The sequence below is a fragment of the Aquarana catesbeiana genome, linkage group LG01 (genome assembly GCF_042186555.1).
Source record: "Aquarana catesbeiana isolate 2022-GZ linkage group LG01, ASM4218655v1, whole genome shotgun sequence".
NCBI lineage: Eukaryota > Metazoa > Chordata > Amphibia > Anura > Ranidae > Aquarana > Aquarana catesbeiana.
This window is the reverse complement of record NC_133324.1, coordinates 86,495,990-86,515,563: the sequence shown is the minus strand read 5'-3', so window position 1 is coordinate 86,515,563 and position 19,574 is coordinate 86,495,990. Positions and strand designations below refer to the sequence as shown.

The following is a 19,574-nucleotide window of genomic DNA, read 5'->3' as shown; positions in this document are numbered from 1 at the left end:
AAATTAAATTTTTTGGATGGAGTGTACCTTTATTTTTTTCTTTGGTTGGATTATCTTTTGTTTTCAGTATGTGCTAATCCTCTTTTGCAGAGCAGAGTGGCACACCCCACTCAGTAAACCCGTGCTCAGTGGAATGCCAAACAAAGTCAGAGGAAAAATAAAAGAGAGAAATGAGATGCCCATTGAGAACGGACCCACTGTACCCAAAGTTGGCACCTGGGAGTTTGAGTGTGATGATGAAGAGTACACCAACTTCCTGGATCTCTTTCTTAGCTATCTTCTGGAGAGGGACTTGCTTCATAGCACTGAGCCAGGGGTTCCTTTTCTCACTTCCTTTGCTCCACATCTTCGAGAACATGAGCTCAACTCCCTTGCATTCGATGTTCATACTACTCTAAAACGCAAGCTGGGGCGACCTGAGATAAAAAGTGTCTTTAGAGCTGGTTCCTGCTACAAAGTTAATGCAGAACCCCAGAATGACTCTGCTGTGGACAGCACATTAGTTCAGACTCAAGGTACAACTGAGCCATCTCCGGTCTTATGTTCAACGGTGATGCTGGGGAAGCCATTGTCCTCGGCTGAGAAGTACTTTCATAGGATTAGATCACGATCTGTCAAAAACGGCTTGTTTGGCTTACAGGATCAAAGAACACAAAAATGCCACGAAGATGACTGTAATTTGACTTTTTCTGGATACATGTTTGATCATTACAGCTACAACCTCATTAAGAACAAACACTGCAAACCTAGTGAAGAGCTCGGAGCTGAGCTTCAGGCCAAATACAGCAATGAAATTAAGCTGGTGGAGTGGATGATCCGCTGGTCCGACCGCAGGTTGTTCTATAGTAGAGGCAAAGCAGAACTGTGCCACGTTGGATCCAACACCGCCATACGCGTCAAGACCTCATCTGCTGCTATTCTCACATCTGTATGGCTTTTGGAAAAACCTTACCTGGTAAGTGCTGACATTTAAAGGACAACTCCATATTTTAAGAGAATCGTTTTTTTTTTTAAGGAGAAACATGTAGATTGTCATTGCTGAGTTCTCATTCTACAAATGCTTCTTGTTTGGCTGTTGTGCCAATTGTCTTATTTAAGTACAGCAAGTCACTAACCTAGAATAATTTTGGGGGTAAGAACTTCTGAAAGTAATCTGACTGTCCTCATATGGATAGTTTTGCTTAGTGATTGACTGCATACTAAAGTTAGAAGATCAGCTAACAGTCAAGCGCCTAGCATTTTCAGGAGGAGGTTAGTAATGGCAGTGTCTAAATCAATCTTAGAAAAAGGTTTACTTTTTAAATGGGTTACAGTCCATCTGAACTGTCTAGTTTTTTCCATTCAGAGTGTCAAAAGGGCATTTTCAAGACAAGTTGGCTAGTTAATGTCTTTAAGGACATGGGAATTCTTATACATTTGAGTTATATTGCCTCCTGCAAGAGGATTGGACACTGGCAAACCAAAACTGTGGGCCTGTCTAGGGTATAACCCCTCCTACTACCAGCATTCCTCAGTTTTTTTTGCTAGATTCCTAGGAGGATGGATGTCTTTTCTTCAGCTCTGCTGTGTTAAACACTGACTTTTTTTCTTCAATTCAAATCACTTTGTCTCCTGAATTGCTGCTACCTGGCACAGTCGTGCTCAGCTGGACTTTAGGAGTCCTGGGCCTAGACCTCACTGACCTGGACATTGCGGGGATTGCCTAGAAGTGACCTCCAGGCACTTCTTTCTGGTAAAAGTTTGATGCGGAGCACTTTCCATGTCCATTTACATAGGTTACTGGGCACTTTTATTCCCTGTTCCCACCAATTTTAGGCTTGGTTCACACCATTGCGAATTGGATGCGGGTTCTCCTGCATCCAATTCGCAATAGCAGGAGATTTTGACTGGCTCTCTATGGAGCCGCTTGCACAAGAGCCCTGTGTGTCTTTTGGTCCGTTTCAGGTCCGAATTCAGCCAAAAATTTGGGCTGAGATCGGACCTGAAACGGTGAACCAGGACGCACCGGACCCCTGCTGGGAGCCGCATACGGCGATGGTGTGAACCCAGCCTTACAGCGGATGGTGTTAATGATGTGGGACTGAGAGCTGATGTTGTCCTCTGGGTGGAATGTCATTCTTCATGCTCTCTTTCCCTCTTTACAGCATCAAGGAAGCATCTCCCGCTACTGCTCCTAGTTGCATGGAGTTATATAAACCTTTGACCGATTCCTGCTGTGACTTCGGTCAAATTCAACCATCTGGCCCTCACCTACTACCCAGCTGTTTTTTGAGTACCTGGGGCCTTTCATTGTTCCTTTTAGCCTTTACGCACATGGTTGCTGCATGTCAGATTCTTGACTGGGGCGGTAGTGCCGATGTATTGGGTGTTCTCAGCTCATATTATTATTTGCTCTTAGGTAGGCCATAGATTTTGATTTAAGAAGATTGCTAGATTCCTCCATCAACGCAGTCAGTGTTGATAAGGGACTGCCTCCCGCGGAGCTATTGTGTTCTACCAGTGGGGGGTGCAAAGAACACAATGTTTATTGCTAGTGGCTATAGCGCTGGCAATATTCGCATGCTAAAAATCCAACATGTTGCTTGTATTGAAGTTGATCGATGGATTGACTTGGGTACAATCAGCCTGCCCATAGATGGATCAAATCTCGGCAAGTTCAGGAGGGACTAGCCGAGATTCGATCCATCTATGGCCAGCTTTAGAGTCTGTCCTGTCCTCAGAGTCCTCTTTAGCACTGCTGGATGTGGCTGAATCCTTGACCCTTTAAGCTTAGGTCTTTACCGTGTTCATACAAGACTTACCCAGTTATTTGCTGATTCTGTGCTATTTAAGCATAGACCTGCTTAGTGTTTCCAATCAGATTGTAACATGTAGATCTACTGTAGATTCAACCATCCCTTTAGACACAAGTCAAAAAGTCTAAAGCCGGCCATTGGCAGTTTGAATCTGGTTCAGCAGGGCTCGGCCAAGATTCGAACCATGTCTGGGCAAGCTGATTGTACTCAAGTTGATTGATTGATCAACTTGGGTATGACCACCATGTCAGATTTTTCTACATACAGCTACTGCCAGCGGCTAAAGCCTCTATCAGTAACGATTGTATTCTCCCCGCGCCCCCCATTGGCACAATACAATAGAGCAGTGGGAGGCATTCCCCCATCAACACTGACTGTATTGATGAGGGAATTAAGCAATTTTCTTCTATCATCTTTGGCCAGCCTAAGTCTTAACAAGTCTTTTGCAATGCTTTCCTCTCTCTGAAGACCCTTCCTCGCACTTAAGAGGGTGGGGGGCATCCTTGTGCTATGTGTGCTCTTATTGCACAGGCACCCCTAACCTGGAATTCAAGCAACGTCTCAGAGAATTATTATGTAGAGTTATATCTCTACTTTTTTCTTTTTCATCTTCCAATTTGCCAAGGCAGTCAAAACCACAGTGTGCCATACTCATTCTTGAGTTTACTTCCAGTTTTCCTATTGGACAAAAAGTTTTTTTATATAAGCAGATACCTAAGCGTTTAAATCTGTGAATCTTGTTATGACCACAAAAACATCATACACAAAACATTCATATGCAATTTTTTTTTCTAATGTACGGTTCAAGTCCATTCAGTTACTTTCATATACCTAGAGTAATCTCGAGTCCTGCAATCCCTACACTCTCCAGAAACACATGCACGTTGTGCACATCAGTAAGACTACTTGGACAGATAATGCCTGGGTTAGGTACTACCTTCCGATGTCTCAGTGCTAGGCAGCCCGGTCTGTAATACTTGGGCTTATGCTTAATCATAGCCCAAAAATGGTCATATTTCTTTTAATACGATTCTGATTCCTCTTTACACTCGCACTTCCCCCAATACCCCATTACCCAAATTCTTGAGGCATTTTTTTAAAGTCTTAGATATGCCCAATTTTCTATTAATTTCATATCAAATTACCAAGGAATATTTATATCTTCCTTACCCTGGTCTCTGTTATAGATGGTAGATCAGGAATCTACCAGGCATATGGGATCTTCCCTGAGAAACTGGAACTATCAAACATGCTCAGTCCTAGCTGGGAGTTAAGTTCTCTATCACCTCCAATAACAGAGTGTTTTTATGCTAGTTACTCCATAGTCACATAGTCGGTAAGGCTGAAAAAAGACAATAGTCCATCCAGTTTAACCTGCGTAGGTGTATATGTATCAGTGTCTATGATGATTTCCCATATCCCTGTATGTTGTGTCCTTTAAGATGTACATCTAATAGTGTTTTAAAAATATCAATACTCCCTGCAGCCACCCCCAATTGTGGGAGAGAGTTCCACATCCTTATAGCCCTAACGGTGAAGAACCCCCTACGCCAGGGATATGCAATTAGCGGATCTGCAGCTATTGCAGAATTACAAGTCCCATGAGGCACAGCAAGACTCTGATAGCCACAAGCATGGCACCCAGAGGCAGAGGCATGATGGAACTTGTAGTTTTGCAACAACTGGAGGTCCGCTAATTGCATATCCCTGCCCTACGCAGTTTAGCGTTAAACCACTTCTCCTCCAGTCTCATTGTGTGGCCCTGTGTCCTTTTACATTTCCTGGGACTGAATGCTGGGATCCCCATTGAGATATTTGTAGATTGCTATCATGTCTCCTCTCAAGCACATCCCTTCGGAGGACTGGTGACCAGAACTGTATGGAAAACTCCAGATGTGGCCTAACCAGAGTTTTTTAAAGTGGCAGAGTTATAGTTTTATCCCTGGAGTATATCCCTTTTTTATGCATGCTACCATTCTGCCTGTTTTGGCAGCTGCAGCTTGACACTGCATGCTGTTGCTCAATCTGTCATCTATTGGCAGCTCTAGATCCTTCTACATCCTTGATTCTCCCAGAGGTTCTCCACCTAGTGAATATTTTGCATTTATGTTTTTTGCCCCCAAGTGCATTACTTTACATTTCTCCACATTAAACCTCATTTGACATTTGTCTGCCCCCTTCTTTATCTTATTCAGTTCATTCTGCAAAATATCTATGTACTGATGTTAGTCTATTACTCTGCTTATCTTTGTGTCATCTGCAAAAACTGAGACTGACTTAGTTATTTCATACTTTATATCATTTATGAATACATTGAATAAAATTGGTCCCAAGAAAGAACCTTGGGGTACCCCACTCACCACTCCAGACCAGTCTGAGTACATGTTATTTATCACCACCCTTTGGACCCTTCCCTGTAACCAGTTTTTTACCCAAGCACAGACCCTATGGTCCAAGCCTGCAGACCTCAGCTTGTAAATTAAGCGTTTATGGGGGACTGTATCAAATGCTTTTAGCAAAGTCCAGATACACCACATCCACAGGTCTCCCACTATCTAGATGGCAGCACATTTCCTCGTAGAATGTTAGCAGGAACGTCCTCTCATAAACCCACTGCTGAATACCACTAATGATATTCTTCTCTTCAGTAAATCTTTGGATATAGTCCCTAATCATCCCCTCCAATAATTTATGACTCTGCCCTTTTTTGAATATTGTTTTTTCTCCAATCAGCATTCAATCCAAATACGTTGGTTTTTCTCCAATCAGCTGGTATTAATCCTGTCCACAAAGATCAAGACTAATGGCCTGGCTATAACTTGACTGAGTTCTTTGAGGACTCTCGGGTGTAAGCCATCTGGTCCTGATATTTATTTGTGTTAAGTTTATTAAGTCTTTCATTGACTCCGGCCTCTGTTAGCCACGTGGGTATGTCATGTGTTGTGTCACTAACACTACAGTTATTGTCGGTGAACACTTCCTTTTCCTGCCTAAAAACTGTGGAGAAGAAGGCATTCAGTTTAGTTAATCAATAAACAGTGCTGTGCTATAAAAAAAAACCATCAATAATAATAAAAGTGTAAAAATGGTAAACCATAAACATATATTGCTGAAAGTTCATATATAGTATCTGTGACTGATTGAAGTGAATTCAAAAAATCAATACATCAACAGTGCAAAAAACCCCAAAATGTTTGTACTTTCCTCCACCAGTATCACAGGCTGCTCACCTCACATCTGAGTCAAATCAGCAGTATTCCTTTCTGGGCATAATGGAGAGGGCTGGCGTGGTGCTGGTAAAAACTTTTCTCCTCCAAATTGCTTATTCACATGGGATAAAAACCCTGATCATCTCCCCAAATATGATAGATATGCAAAAGAAGGAAGGCAGAATCTAGTGCTCTCCGTTTAAAATGTTTAATAATACATAAAAAGGTAAGGTATAAACTCACAAAGATGGCACTGTAAGCCATGCAAGATGAAAACACATTTCAGAGACAATAGGTCTCAAGATGGCCGTGATGTAATGTCAATACGCAGGCTCAGATGTGAACATTTGCCATTGAAATTAATGGGATTTTGCATGTTGGAGCGATTTTCAGACGTTTTTTCGGGCGTTTTACGAGCGTTTTATGAGCTGAAAACGCTCAGGTGTAAATGCAGCCTGAAAGTTTGACAAAGTTTTACAGAATAATTGGAATCCCTTACAGCTTCTTTAGTTTATTTTTGTTTATTTAAGAAATTTATGTAGCAGTGACACTCCTTTCACAATATGTCTGAAACCTTCTAACTACAGAAAAACAAAAGTTTTTTTTATTGTAGCATTCTATGTAAATCTCTTAATACATGTGTTCTTTTTCAGGTTCCACCAAGACAGTACATTGTAGCTCCCATTGTCCACCATGACATGAAGCCCAGCTTACAGAGAGAAGCCTCGGTGGAGGATGATGATTCGGAGTCAGAAAGAGGGTCCCTCAGTATAGTACATGAGGAGGATCCTGAGCTATTAGAGCAAAGTGACTGCAGGTGAGCGTTTTGTTAAATCTAACCTTCACCAGCATTGGTCTAAAGCTGCTGCAATGCAGTCAAAACACATTGGGGAAGATTTACATAAAACTTAAGCGTGCAAAATCTGGTGCAGCTCTGCATAGAAACCAATCCGCTTCCAGGTTTTTTTTTGTCAAAGCCTAATTGAACAAGCTGAAGTTTATAAGCCGATTGGTTACCAAGCACAGATTTTTCACTCTTCAGTTTTGGTAAATCAACCCCAATGGGTCATTTACTAAATCTTTGACACAGTAAAAGCATTGTACAGAACAAACAATCTGGTCTCATTTCTTTTCATTTTCAATAAGTTTTCATTAAAATAGGTAAAGTACAAATAGTAAAATTATGAAACATGCACTTCCAAACAGTGTATACAGATCTGTAGCCACCAGTGTTGGGTTAGTACACTCTGGCTGGTCGTTCAATTAATTATGTATCCTGGCCATTTTCTAGTTTGTTCCAACTTTAAACTGTGAAGCTTAAATTCTTCCTTTTCTTTCCCTTAAAGTGGAGGTCCACCCTGAAAAAAAAAATTGCATAAAAAAATACCTAAAAAATGGAGGAAAAAAAATTTTTTTTCTAACTTACGTGAAATGGCTGTTGCTAGGCAGTCTTCCTACACCACGGTGATCTTCAGTCTTCTCCTCCCCGCGTTGTCTTCTGGGGAATGGGGCGCGGTGTGTTATGGGAACTGTGTGTGTCCCACAACACATCGCGTCCCATTCACACAGCGCTGTGCGACTCGCGCATGTGCAGTAGGAAACGGGCAGTGAAGCCGTAAGGCTCCACTGCCTGTTTCTCTTAGTTAGGATGGTGGTGCCGGGACCCGAGAGCCGAGGGACGGGTCGGTCTCGGGCGGCCGACATCGCGGGCACCCAGGACAGGTAAGTGTGCTTATTTAAAGTCAGCAGCTACAGTGTTTGTAGCTGCTGACTTTAAATTCTTTTTTTTCAAAGCCGGAATCCCACTTTAAATGTTTTCAATAAAGGAAATGCATCTCGACTGTAGTTGTCTCAGTATGGGGATCAGACATAAGGGTATGCCTGCCCTTTCCCTCTGTTTGCACGTTCATAACCTTTACCATGGAAGCATCTCCCTACTTCATTGCAGGCTTTTGTTTTCCTGTCTGCTAGTTTCATAGGCACTGTTAGGCTTCATGTACACGGGATGTTTTTATAACCTCTCCTGAACGATTTAACTTGACAGAAGCGTTTAGCGCTTTTTGCCGCATTTGCGTTCAGAAGCGTTTCTAAAAAAAAAAAATATATATATATATATATTTTTTTAAATGACGATAAACGCCTATAAACGAAATGCAGCTAAATGCAGGTTACCGCGTTTAGCCAAGTTTAGACGCGTCTGAAACGTCGGAAACTTCGGCGTCTGAACCCATTTTTTTGCTTTTGAAGAAACGCTGTTAAACGTAACTGCCTAAAAACGGCAATAAACGAGACTGTGTACATGGTCACATAGGATAACATTGAATGAGTTCAGAGGCAGTTGAAAAAAGCGTCCAACTGCCTCTGAACATGTGTTTTAGCATCGTCCCGTGTACATGGGGCCTAAATGTATTTTACTATGTTGTGGTGACATTATACTGCATGCATATTGTAGCTGTAGAACATGTATTCGATATTTGACCAACATGAATGTTGATAGTTTGCACTAGATCCTCTCTTAGAACATTACTTTAAAAATACTATTAAAAATGCTGTACAGTATATCAGTACACATTTTAAAGAGTATGTACTTGTATTTTATATTCTGTAGTTATATTCTGTAGTTACATAGGGTGTATTTTTAAATAGTATATACTTGTATTTTATATTCTGTAGTAGGTGTATGTAGTCCAGTTTAAAGATGTAAGCTTCCTCTCCTGGTATTTGTCAGTAGTCAAAGGGGTTGATTTACTAAAATACAAATATACTGTGCACTTGCTCTAGATCGAAGACCTGATTCACACCTATGCATTTTTAGTGCATTTTGCAGATTTGCACTACAGTTCATTTAACATGGTTTCCTATGGAACATGTTCTGTAGTACAAATCTGCAAAATGCAAAAAGCGCTAAAAATGCTTAGGTGTGAATTAGACCTTAGTAGGGGAAGCTCTGTTGATTTCTAGCATCTAATGTGCAAGCAACATGCTGTTTTTTTTTTTTTTACCCTACGTGTGATAGGGTATTCCTTGCAAAATGAAGCTTTACCTCATTTACTAAGCTCTGGAACAAGTGCACTTGCAGTGCACAGTATATTTGCCCTTAGTAAATTATCCCAATGTCTCAGTTTTTAGCATTGCCACAGAAGTGAGACTGTGTTAATGGGAAGCAGTAGGGTGGAACTGAGCGTGCTATTTTGTATTAACATATATTTAGCGATTTATATGTAAATGAGGATGAGTACAAATTCTTATGCAAAGGAACGTGCACAATATGGTTATATGTTTGTACTGTGTATATGTACATCATTTTGTCACTATTTTAAATCGCATCAAATGGGCTATTTCAGTAGGGCAGTATACAAATGACCATTGTTTTATAGCAGACCCTTAGAATCCATCTTTTAATGACCTAACTTAAAGAGGAACTTTACTTTATAACAACTTGATAAAAAATAATGTTCTTTAGCAAGGAACATTCATTCCACATGAATAATTATGCTATCAAAATCAATGTGTGCTGTAAATTGACTCCAGCATTGCTGCTGTTTCTTCTTGCTGGAGGCTGCCAATTTGTTAAAGTCCAGAGCCCCTGAACAGCAGTAAATCATAACGCAGAACTAAACCCATCAATTTATCGATTTTAAAAACTAGTTGCATTCCTGGAATGCCAGAATTGCTAGCCGTCACATTTGCTTGTGTCCTCAACCAAACTGTCAAACCATCAAATGTCTGGTGTCATAACCAATAACATGTGCAGCACCATGGCAGTTGCAGATCAAACAGAAGCAGCTTCTTTGGCTGTAAAAGATAGGAGGGTTTAATTCCACCTTAAGGCTCTTAGCAGATCGGCCTCTACAAACTTGGCAGTGCCTAAAATGGGAGAGCAACTGAGCATGTGCACAGCCGGGTGCGACAGTCTATTACTGGATTTTAAGCAGTTTTTTTATGTTTTACATGGCTAGATCTGTAAAAGGGGCCAGCCTGAAGTCATCTAACAGGACTAAAGTTTCGCTTCAAGTAATTTGAGATACGATTGGTTGTTATAGGTCACTACACTTTGCATGTCATCATGATGCTGGTATAAGCCTCAGTAATGTACAGTGGCCGTGTAGCAAGGCAAAACCTTGCATACGTTATATAGTTTGCAGGGTAAAATAGGTCATCTATTACTGTATATTGCTACAGTTTATTTTCTAGTAATTTATTTGTATGTATAATAGAGACCTCAAAGCGGAGCTCCACTCAAAAGGGGCGGCTCCACTTGTTGGCCCCCCCCCCTCCGCTGCCACACTTGTTACCTTTCGGGGGGGGGGGGGGGGAGACCTGTTTTTGACAGGTACCTGTTCATACTTCTGGGGGACTTTGGCACGGCAAAGTCCCCCGGAAGTTCGGCCCCCTCTTCCTTCCCCAGCCGCCAGGCCATTAACAAAGTGCAGCACGCTTCATGTATACGCAGTAGGGAGTCGGCTGCCGGTTTCCCTTACAAGGAATGGCGGTGGCAGAACCCGAGAGCCGATTGAAAAATCAGCTAGAGTGCCAACATCATGGGATTCCAGGGCAGTAAGTGTCCTAGTATTAAAAGGCAGCAGCTACAGTATTTGTAGATGATGACTTTATTTTTTTTGGTAGGAGGGCTGGAGCTCCACTTTAAACAATCCAGTACATTTTTTTCTCATTGTGTCTTTTTTTTGTTAGAGCATCGTCAAATGAAAGCAGGGGAAGCTGTGATGGGAGCCAGGAAAGGCAACAAGTAACCTCCATGGATAAGTCTCTGGATGACACATCTGTCCTGTCTGAATATCCTGTGGTGGAGCAAATCCCCGTCCCTTCAGAAACAGAAGGTGAAGACTCATTAGGAGGAATTCAATAAAGCTGCTGCGTCACTTTTTTGGCATTAATTCCTTTTGTTAATGTATTGCGCCAAATTCATGAAGTACGTTCAACGCTTTTGGTTCTGGCAGCGACTCGTGCACCAAATTCATTTCTAAAATGCGCCACTTTTACATTGGGTCACATTGAACGTGACACTTTTACATTGTTTCTGATTGAATGCACCAAATTTAAAAGTGGAGCTAATTCAAGACCAACTTTCTTTTGGCGTACAGAGAGAAAGACTGGCTCAGACAAATTTTGCGAAAGTGTCTCACAGCATTCTAGACCGGTATATGAATTTGGCGCATTCTTCACCACTTTTAGAATGCATGAGAGACACTTTTGCAAAATCTGCCTGTGCCAGTCTTTATGAATTCCAGGAATTTATTATTGATGCCAAGCCAGAGGAAGCATTGAATTTCTTATAATAGGAAAACATTTTGTCACTGGTTCGTGGTAATTTTTCTTTTTAGTTATGGTATGTACTCTCTGAGTAGATGGGGCCACATTTTTTCTAATAAACGCTTTGATAAGTGAACATGAGTAGCAATATAACTCTTATTAAAGGGGTTGTAAAGAAAGGTTCACGTTTCATGTTTTTTCACCCTAATGCATCCTATGCATTAGGGTGAAAAAACATCCGACAATACCAGCCCCCTCAGCACCCCCATTTTACTTACCTGAGCCCGTTCACCTGCTGCACTCACCCCCGATTTCCTCTTCGCCCCTCAGCCTGGCCGTTGATTGGCTAGAGTGGATGGATTGAAAGTAGCGCAGCCATTGGCGCGCGCTGCTGTCAAACACATCCAATGACGCGGCTTGCCGGGGGGCGGGGCCGAGTGATACAGTCGCCGGCTGTATCACGGGAGCACGCCCGCAAGAACTAAACACCATGCGAGAGAGCTTGCATGAAGGTGTTTAGTTCTTGTGGGAAGGAGCTGAGACAGCCGCCGAGGGACCCCAGAAGACCAGGTTAGGGGCCACTCTGTGCAAAACGTGCTGCACAGTGGAGGTAAGTATAACATGTTTGTTATTTAAAAAAAAAAATTACCTTTACAACCCCTTTAATCAATATTTTGTTTCTCAGACCTCTTTTGGAAATCAACTGTATGCTAAAATGCTTATTTTGAAATAATGAGTTTGTTTTAACAAGCAGATGTATCTCCTGAGCACAAGAAAATTGCCACAGGGGGTAAATTTTACAAACCACTGTTTGAAAATTCACAGTGATGTAACTAAGGTCTGAAAAATACAATAAAACAAAGACAATGACAACACACAATCTGAAAGTAGGGATGGGAAGTATGGTACATACAGGTGGATCTGGAGACCAATAGAATGTGGGCTTAATAGAAAAGGCAAAGCGCAGGTCCTAATGAAGATCTAACTGGGTGAAAAGGGAAAGATGAATACATGTATAGAGGATTGAAATGATGTAGGAATAATGATTGGGAATAAAAAAGGGTTGTTGGATTGGCTATTTGAATCAGAATGATGTTAAAGCAAAGGGGAGATAAATGACAAGGGAAGAGAAGACATGATGCAAGAACAGACATGATAATAGCATTGTATGTTGGAACTGCTTGCCCACGCTACCTAGCAATGACAGGATGGATTCCAACATGCACTTGGTCCCCTTTACGGATTAACCCCTTCCCACCAACTGTATACACATATGCGGCCTCACAGAAGTGAGTCTTTGTCAGTGCGTTTTGTGCTGGGAGCGTGCTGCACAGTGTGCTCCCAGAACAGAGAACCAACCCCTAGGTCTTGTATGAACAATCGTTCCCTAATCATCTGATCGATGTGATAGCCTCTGCTTGGCTGTCACAGTGATCAGTCATTGTACAGCCTGTCCCTTTCCAATAAGATTTGGACACTGGATTGGAGACTTCTCCCCACCCAAATCTCTTCAAAGTCTCCAAGCTCCAGACCCAGATCTGGGACTAGCAAACCTGGAGAGAGCTGTAAAAACAGTTTTCTCCACTCATAATGAATACTCTGGAGCTTTGCACTCTGCCTTAATGCGAATCCTGTGTCATTTTTTTCTAATATCATGCCGTGGAAGGGCCTAGGACTGTCACAAACCACATGTCAAAGTTTCAAAACTATGTTCAGGTGTTAAGATTTTTTTTCACCCTCAGTCATTGAAGGGATTAAATAAAAGTTCTTTGACTGATAAGTTGTGTGATGGTAAATAGGAAGGAATGGAATACTGGAGTGGGAGAAAATGGATATATGAGAAAGAAAATCAAAGCTATGGCATGGCAGTGATCAAGTACAAAAGATGACAAAGGATTGAAGTGTAAAATAATTACATATTTAGCAGCAACTTTAGTTAGGTTCAGCTTAGGCTAACTCTTTATATTTTCTCTAAAGATGAAATGCCTGACACCCAGAGAAGCCCCAAAATTTCAGTCGATATACGGCCTGTGCCAACACAAGTAGAGGTATGTGAACCACTCAAGTCTGACTGTAACACGCACTAAATAGGAAATCTAATAAAAATAATAATACAAGTCTGATTCATTTTATGTGGCGCTTCTGTTGTACAGAATGTATACTCTGATCAGAATGCAGAGGATCCCGAAGAATCATTTGTAGATGGAATACCAGAACAGTTACAGTAAGATTTGGTTATTCCTGTTTCATAGTAAATTCAATAAGGAAGAGGTTTATTGTCAGAACAAAGCACAAGCAGGCTTTGGGGTAAAAGGCCAAAATCTGAATTGGGGTTGTTGACTCTTAAGTTGGCCCTTGCACGGGTTGCAGGAAAGAAAATTGCTTAATTCCCTCATAAACACAGCCAGTGTTGATGGGGGGATCTCTCCCATGGAGCCATTGTGTTCTCCCAATGGGGGAGAAGGGGAAGCCATCCCTGCCAGGAGAACACAGTGATTGCTGCTAGTGGCTTTAATTGCAATATTCGCATTTACAATTCAACAGGCTGGTTGTACCAAAGTTGATCAATTAATTTGGGTACATTCGGCCTGCCCATACATGGGCCGAATCTCGGCTGGTCCCTGCTGAACCGGCTGAGATCCGAACCGTCTATGGCTGGCTTTACACTAGACAACCGAAACCAAAATTGCAGACATAGGTGCCCAGATATTGTCATGGCATTTATTCAAGAGAGAGGGGATTTGGGAAGGGACTATAGCGGTGCTTATATAGATAATAAGAAACCAATCACAGGTATATAAAATATACAAAATGTTTTTTAGTTTAACAAAGACTAAAACAGATGACAGAGTAAAATAAGTCGTTGAGTTTCATAGAGTATCTCCATTAAGGTGGTTAAACATAGAGGCTTTATAAAGATTGAATGATCGTATGTTATCCCGTCATGTTTCGCCTCACAGCTTCAATAGGGGATATACACATCAACCATAGACTAGCGGAAAAGGCAAAAAGAAAACTATATGTAGTATGAGAAAAATATAACAAAAAATACAGTAAACATTAAAACAAAGAAGTGATTTTGCCAAAGTTCACCAAAAGACAGAGAGACTCACCACCTCGGGGCCCACCCCCCAGCACAAGGGGAGGAGAGGGGTCAACCACAATGCGGAGAAAGCCAAGAACCGAGAGCACTATGCGGCCATAGCGAGCACACACAACAACCAAGCTAACAAGAAAAGAATAGGAAAAAAACCTACAATAAATCTACTCCTTTAATATTAACAGAAAAAATAATAAAAATTAAAAAATAGCAGAGAAATGCAGCCCATAAAAAAGAGGGGCTGCCTAAGGGATAAACCTCAATAATATAGTCAAAAAATTCCTGAATAGAATACTTACTAAAAACAAATAGACTCAGAGCTTAGAGATGAGAAAGGAGAGGCGCCTGTATATGAAAAACTAAAGGTCCAGTGGAAACGCAGTAATAAGGACTATAGCTAGAAAGAAGAAATATAAGAATTATTACTGCGTTTCCATTGGACCTTTGGTTTTTCATAAACTGATGCCCCTCCTTTCTCATCTCTAAGCTTTGAGTCTATTTGTTTTTAGTACGTATTCTATTCAGGAACTTTTTGACTATATTATTGAGGTTTATCCCTGAGGCAGCCCCTCTTTTTTGTGGGCTGCATTCATCTGCTATTTTTTAAAATTTTTTCTGATAATATTCAACAAGTAGATTTATTGTAGGTTTCTTACTCTTTTCTTGTTAGCTTGATTGTTGTGTGTGCTCACTATGGCCGCATAGTGCTCTCCGTTCTTGGCTTTCTCCGCATTGTGGTTGACCCCTCTCCTCCCCTTGTGCTGGGGGGGTGGGCCCTGAGGTGGTGAGTCTTTCTCTGTCTTTTGGTGAACTTTGGCAAAATTGATTCTGTGTTATAATATTTACTGTATTTTTGTTATATTTTTCTCATATTACATATTTTTTCTTTTTGTCTTTTCTGCTAGTCTATGGTTGATGCTTGTATCCCCTGATGAAGTCATGAGGCGAAACATGTCAGGATAACATACGATCATTCAATCCTTATAAAGCCTCTATGTTTAACCACCTTAATGGAGATACTCTATGAAACTCAACGACTTATTGTACTCTGTTAGATATAGGAGAAAATCTGCGCTAAACCCCAACAATATATAAATAAAATTGATACAAATCTATATAATGAATATTAAAAAAAGATGCAGCATCTAAAAAAAAAAACAGAATATCCAGCTCATTAAAATATACAAAAGGAAAAAAGCGCAACCAAAAAAAGTGAAAAAAAGAGGATTGAGTAGTGTATGTGAAAAAAACACAAAAATGATTTTTGCAGATAACAACTGCAATCAATTACTGTGATTAAATAAAAATAAGAAATGTTCAAGTGATAAATTATCCCATGCAGTATAGTCCACAAAATGCTGAAAAAATGTAGCAGACAAATACAAACTTCATAGGGCATCAAAAACGATTTTTCTGTTCATCAGTAATTAAAACAAACAACGCCGCTTACCAGATACGGTGTATCTCAGGTTATAGAGATCAAATGAGCACACACAGGAAGGATTACTTGGCAGAGGATCAGCTGTATCCAAGCTCAGCAATAGCGGGAACCTTCCTCCTGTCACGGCTTGGCACTGCAGCAATGTTTCTTACTGGGGTTTTCCAGGAGATAAACTCCATTCAAGGACGTGTGTTAAAAAATAGAAAAGAGAGGTTTCATGGTGCAGTACTAAGATTTTATTCAAAAGGTTTCCATTAAGCACTGACACCCAACAAAAGCGGTATACAATGTTCAAAACAGCCGCGGCTCAATCCAGCCAGCTGATGCGTGGTGACGTCAAGACCTGTAGCTCCACCCGACGCGTTTCCCCGTCGATGCCTTGTACAGGGAAACGTGTCGGGTGGTCTTGACGTCACCACGCATCAGCTGGCTGGCTTGAGCCGCGGCTGTTTTGAACATTGTATACCAGTTTTGTTGGGTGTCCGTGCTTATGGAAACCTTTTGAATAAATTCTTAGTACTGCACCATGAAGCCTCTCTCTTCTATTTTATAACACACGTCCTTGAATGGAAATTATCTCCTGGAAAACCCAGTAAGAAACATCGCTGCAGTGCTGAGCCGTGACAGGAGGAAGGATCCTGCTATTGCTGAGCTTGGAGACAGCTGATCCTCTGCCGAGTAATCCTTCCTGTGTGTGCTCATTTGATCTCTATAACCTGAGATATACCGTATCTGGTAAGCGGCGTTGTTTGTTTTAATTACTGATGAACAGAAAAATGTTTTTTGATGCCCTATGACGTTTGTATTTGTCTGCTACATTTTGTGGACTATACTGCATGGGATAATTTATCACTTGAACATTTCTTGTTTTTATTTAATCACAGTAATTGATTGCAGTTGTTAACTGCAAAAATCATTTTTGTGTTTTCTTCACATACACTACTGAATCCTCTTTTTTTTTTTTTTTTTTACTTTTTTTGTTTGCCCTTTTTTTTTTTTTTTTTTTTTTTTTTTTTTTATACATATTGTACTCTGTTATCTGTTTTAGTCTTAGTTAAAATAAAAAAAAATGTATATTTTATATACCTGTGATTGGTTTCTTATCTCTATAAGCACCGCTATAGTCCCTTCCCAAATCCTCTCTCTCTCTCTCTTTTGAATAAATTATGGTTTGGGATGAGGTGCATCTTTTCAGGTGTCTACCCTTAGTCGGACAAAAACTATATAATTGTCATGGCATATTTATTATGGAATCCTGTGTTTTACTTGCAGTTCTCCTTTAAACACATACTGTATTGCATAGTGTGAGTATTTCTTAAAACACACAAATAGGAAAGAGAAAGAGGTCTGTTAGTGAATGAATGTCTTTATGGCCAGCGTCAGTTGCTGTGGAGATGATACACAGTCAGTGAGTAAACATGCCAGGGTTAAATAAAGGAATATAACAACAACTGAGAGAAGCCAATTTAGAATGGCAGTGTGCAGCACATACAGATGAAAGTACAAAGATTATACAGGTACCCGGTTTTTATGCGGCAGAAATCCTGATTTTCAGCCTTGTTGTAATGAATGGGAAATGTTTATGTTTTTGTGTGTGGTTTGTTTTAGCAGTGAACCAGCCATGTCCACTGGTTCTCTACTTCCACAGCCTTCACCCGGTGCACCAGATGTTCCTCCACCGCCTGCTCCTTTTGCCAACCTGCCAGAACTGACTTCTGATGGAAGACAAAGCACTCAGCTTCCCAACACCTCAGAAACCGTCAGACAGCTGTTCCAAGATGAAATGTTTAGATTACTTCAGGTAAATTCTATTGCTTCTGAACATATTTTTTTTCTTGCTAATTCTGGGCACATTTTAATGTTAAAGCTAATTGTTGCGCACAAAAATTGTATTTAAATATATTCCTCATTCGCTACATATGATATAAATGCACTTTGTTGCACCGACTATTTTTGCAAACCCAGATACTGCCTTGTAAAATTAGAAGTGATATCAGAAAGAAAGCTGAGCTGTGATTGGGACCCAGCAGATTCACCCATTACAAGCTGCCTGCAGTAAATTACATGGGGGGGGTTAGGTTCAGGACCAGTCATTCTGCCCAAAGAGAGAGAGGATCGGTGAAAGGTCTCTATTACATAAGACTTCTGCACAGAGGCAAAGTGCAAGAGTTGTTTCATGCTGGAATCCTGCACAGATGTAGAAGAAATACACAAAGGACAACAAGATTCAGGTTAGGACTACACATGCCTCTTGGATTTGTTTTAGCTTAAATTTCACCTCTATTCTCTATTCTTTCTACTTATAGTCTTAGTTCCTGGACACAATGCCTGTGGCTGCTTTTGTTGGTAGTGTGCAGGCATTCGCTGTTCTTAATGCAGGATGTTGGTCTTGATACTGCGCTCAGTGCTGAATGCATTTGTTCATTTGATACCGGTAGCTGCAAGCAAAGTGTCTGGAGGGATGTGCATGTACCATAGGGAACTTTGTGCACAAGATTACTAATGACCGCCAATTGCAGAAAAACAGCAATTTGAAATATTGAAGTGTAAAATAGTCGGCGATTGTAACGAGCTATTATCAATGCTGCCATATAAATGGTAGGGTGTCCAAAAAAATGTATACACAATTGGAATGATTAAAAAGTCTGTATTTATCACCATTAAAAGTTCAATTTCAAATTTTAATTTCTAAATGTTTACATTTCTTAAACTGATGACCATTCTGGTCCATGCTTTGCTGATAAGACGAAGGAGAGAATCATTTTGTTTGCTAGTTGGGCGCTTTCTCTTTCAGTGGCTATTCCTAATTCATCAACAGTGGCCAATTTTGTAGAATAAAGTTTCTTTTAGAAGTCGCTATAAGAAAAAGCCCAGTTGTGTGAGATCTGGTAAACGCGGAGGGCATTGTACTGAACCTCTTCACCCAATCCATCTGTTTGACAGATTCACATTGAGATAGGTCCTTACATCACGATAGTAGTGTGGGGGCGCCCCATCTTGTTGGAAGTAAAAGTCCTCATCTCCAAAATCTTCTTAAATACATGGCGTGACAGATTCCAGCAGCAAGTTCAAATAAATGGCAGCAGTTACACTATCGTCAAAAAAGAATGGTCCAGTTAATCCATGCGCTGACAAGCCGCACCACATCGTCACCCCTGGTAAATTAACATGATGTCCCCCCATAATGTGTGGATTCTGAGGTGCCCAGTAAGTGCAATTGTGGTGGTTAATTGAACCAGGTGCTAAGTATAAAAAAGTTCCGACATTTCCACAAGTTTACCTCTTATATCTGATTCACTTACTGCCATCCTCAGTCAGATGCTCCAGCTTGGATACACCATAGTGCTTGGACCCTTACCCCTCCTTACTTTCTCGCCACCATGTTTCCCATGTTCTTCACCCCCCCCCCCCCACCCCCACACCACCTTTTTTGTTATTTTTTCTCTTTCTCCCTTTCTTGCTCTGTTTTATAACATGAGGTCAACCCTCAGATTTCCATTAGCTCAGTTACCACCATTCTACTGTTAATTCTCTAACTTTTAGTAATAATGGTATGGATACGGGTACTTATCATTTGTTATGGTATTGATGCCTTTATATGGCTCCATACACACTTGCGTTTTTTTTTTAAGTAAAAAAACTTTGGTAATAGCTTTTAGTAGTAACATTTTTGCAGCGTTTATTAGCATTATTGTTTTAATAAGGGTTTTTGCAGTAAAAGGGAAAAAAAATGCTATTAGGAGCAATTAGCAGTGTTT

At 40.7% G+C, this 19,574-nt stretch overlaps 1 protein-coding gene across 8 annotated transcripts in view; it reads left to right on the top strand.

The window, feature by feature from the left end:
• CPLANE1 (ciliogenesis and planar polarity effector complex subunit 1) overlaps window positions 1-19,574 on the top strand; it is a 209,345-nt gene that overhangs the window by 100,605 nt on the left and 89,166 nt on the right. For 7 of the 8 annotated variants that reach the window (XM_073621364.1, XM_073621422.1, XM_073621394.1 and 4 more), the window contains exons 26-31: window positions 91-955; window positions 6,658-6,821; window positions 10,697-10,842; window positions 13,253-13,323; window positions 13,429-13,499; window positions 17,425-17,617. In XM_073621364.1, coding sequence (XP_073477465.1) covers window positions 91-955; window positions 6,658-6,821; window positions 10,697-10,842; window positions 13,253-13,323; window positions 13,429-13,499; window positions 17,425-17,617 — 1,510 coding nt within the window. The remainder of the gene's footprint in view (window positions 1-90; window positions 956-6,657; window positions 6,822-10,696; window positions 10,843-13,252; window positions 13,324-13,428; window positions 13,500-17,424; window positions 17,618-19,574) is intronic. The other variant, XM_073621384.1, reaches the window with a different exon arrangement.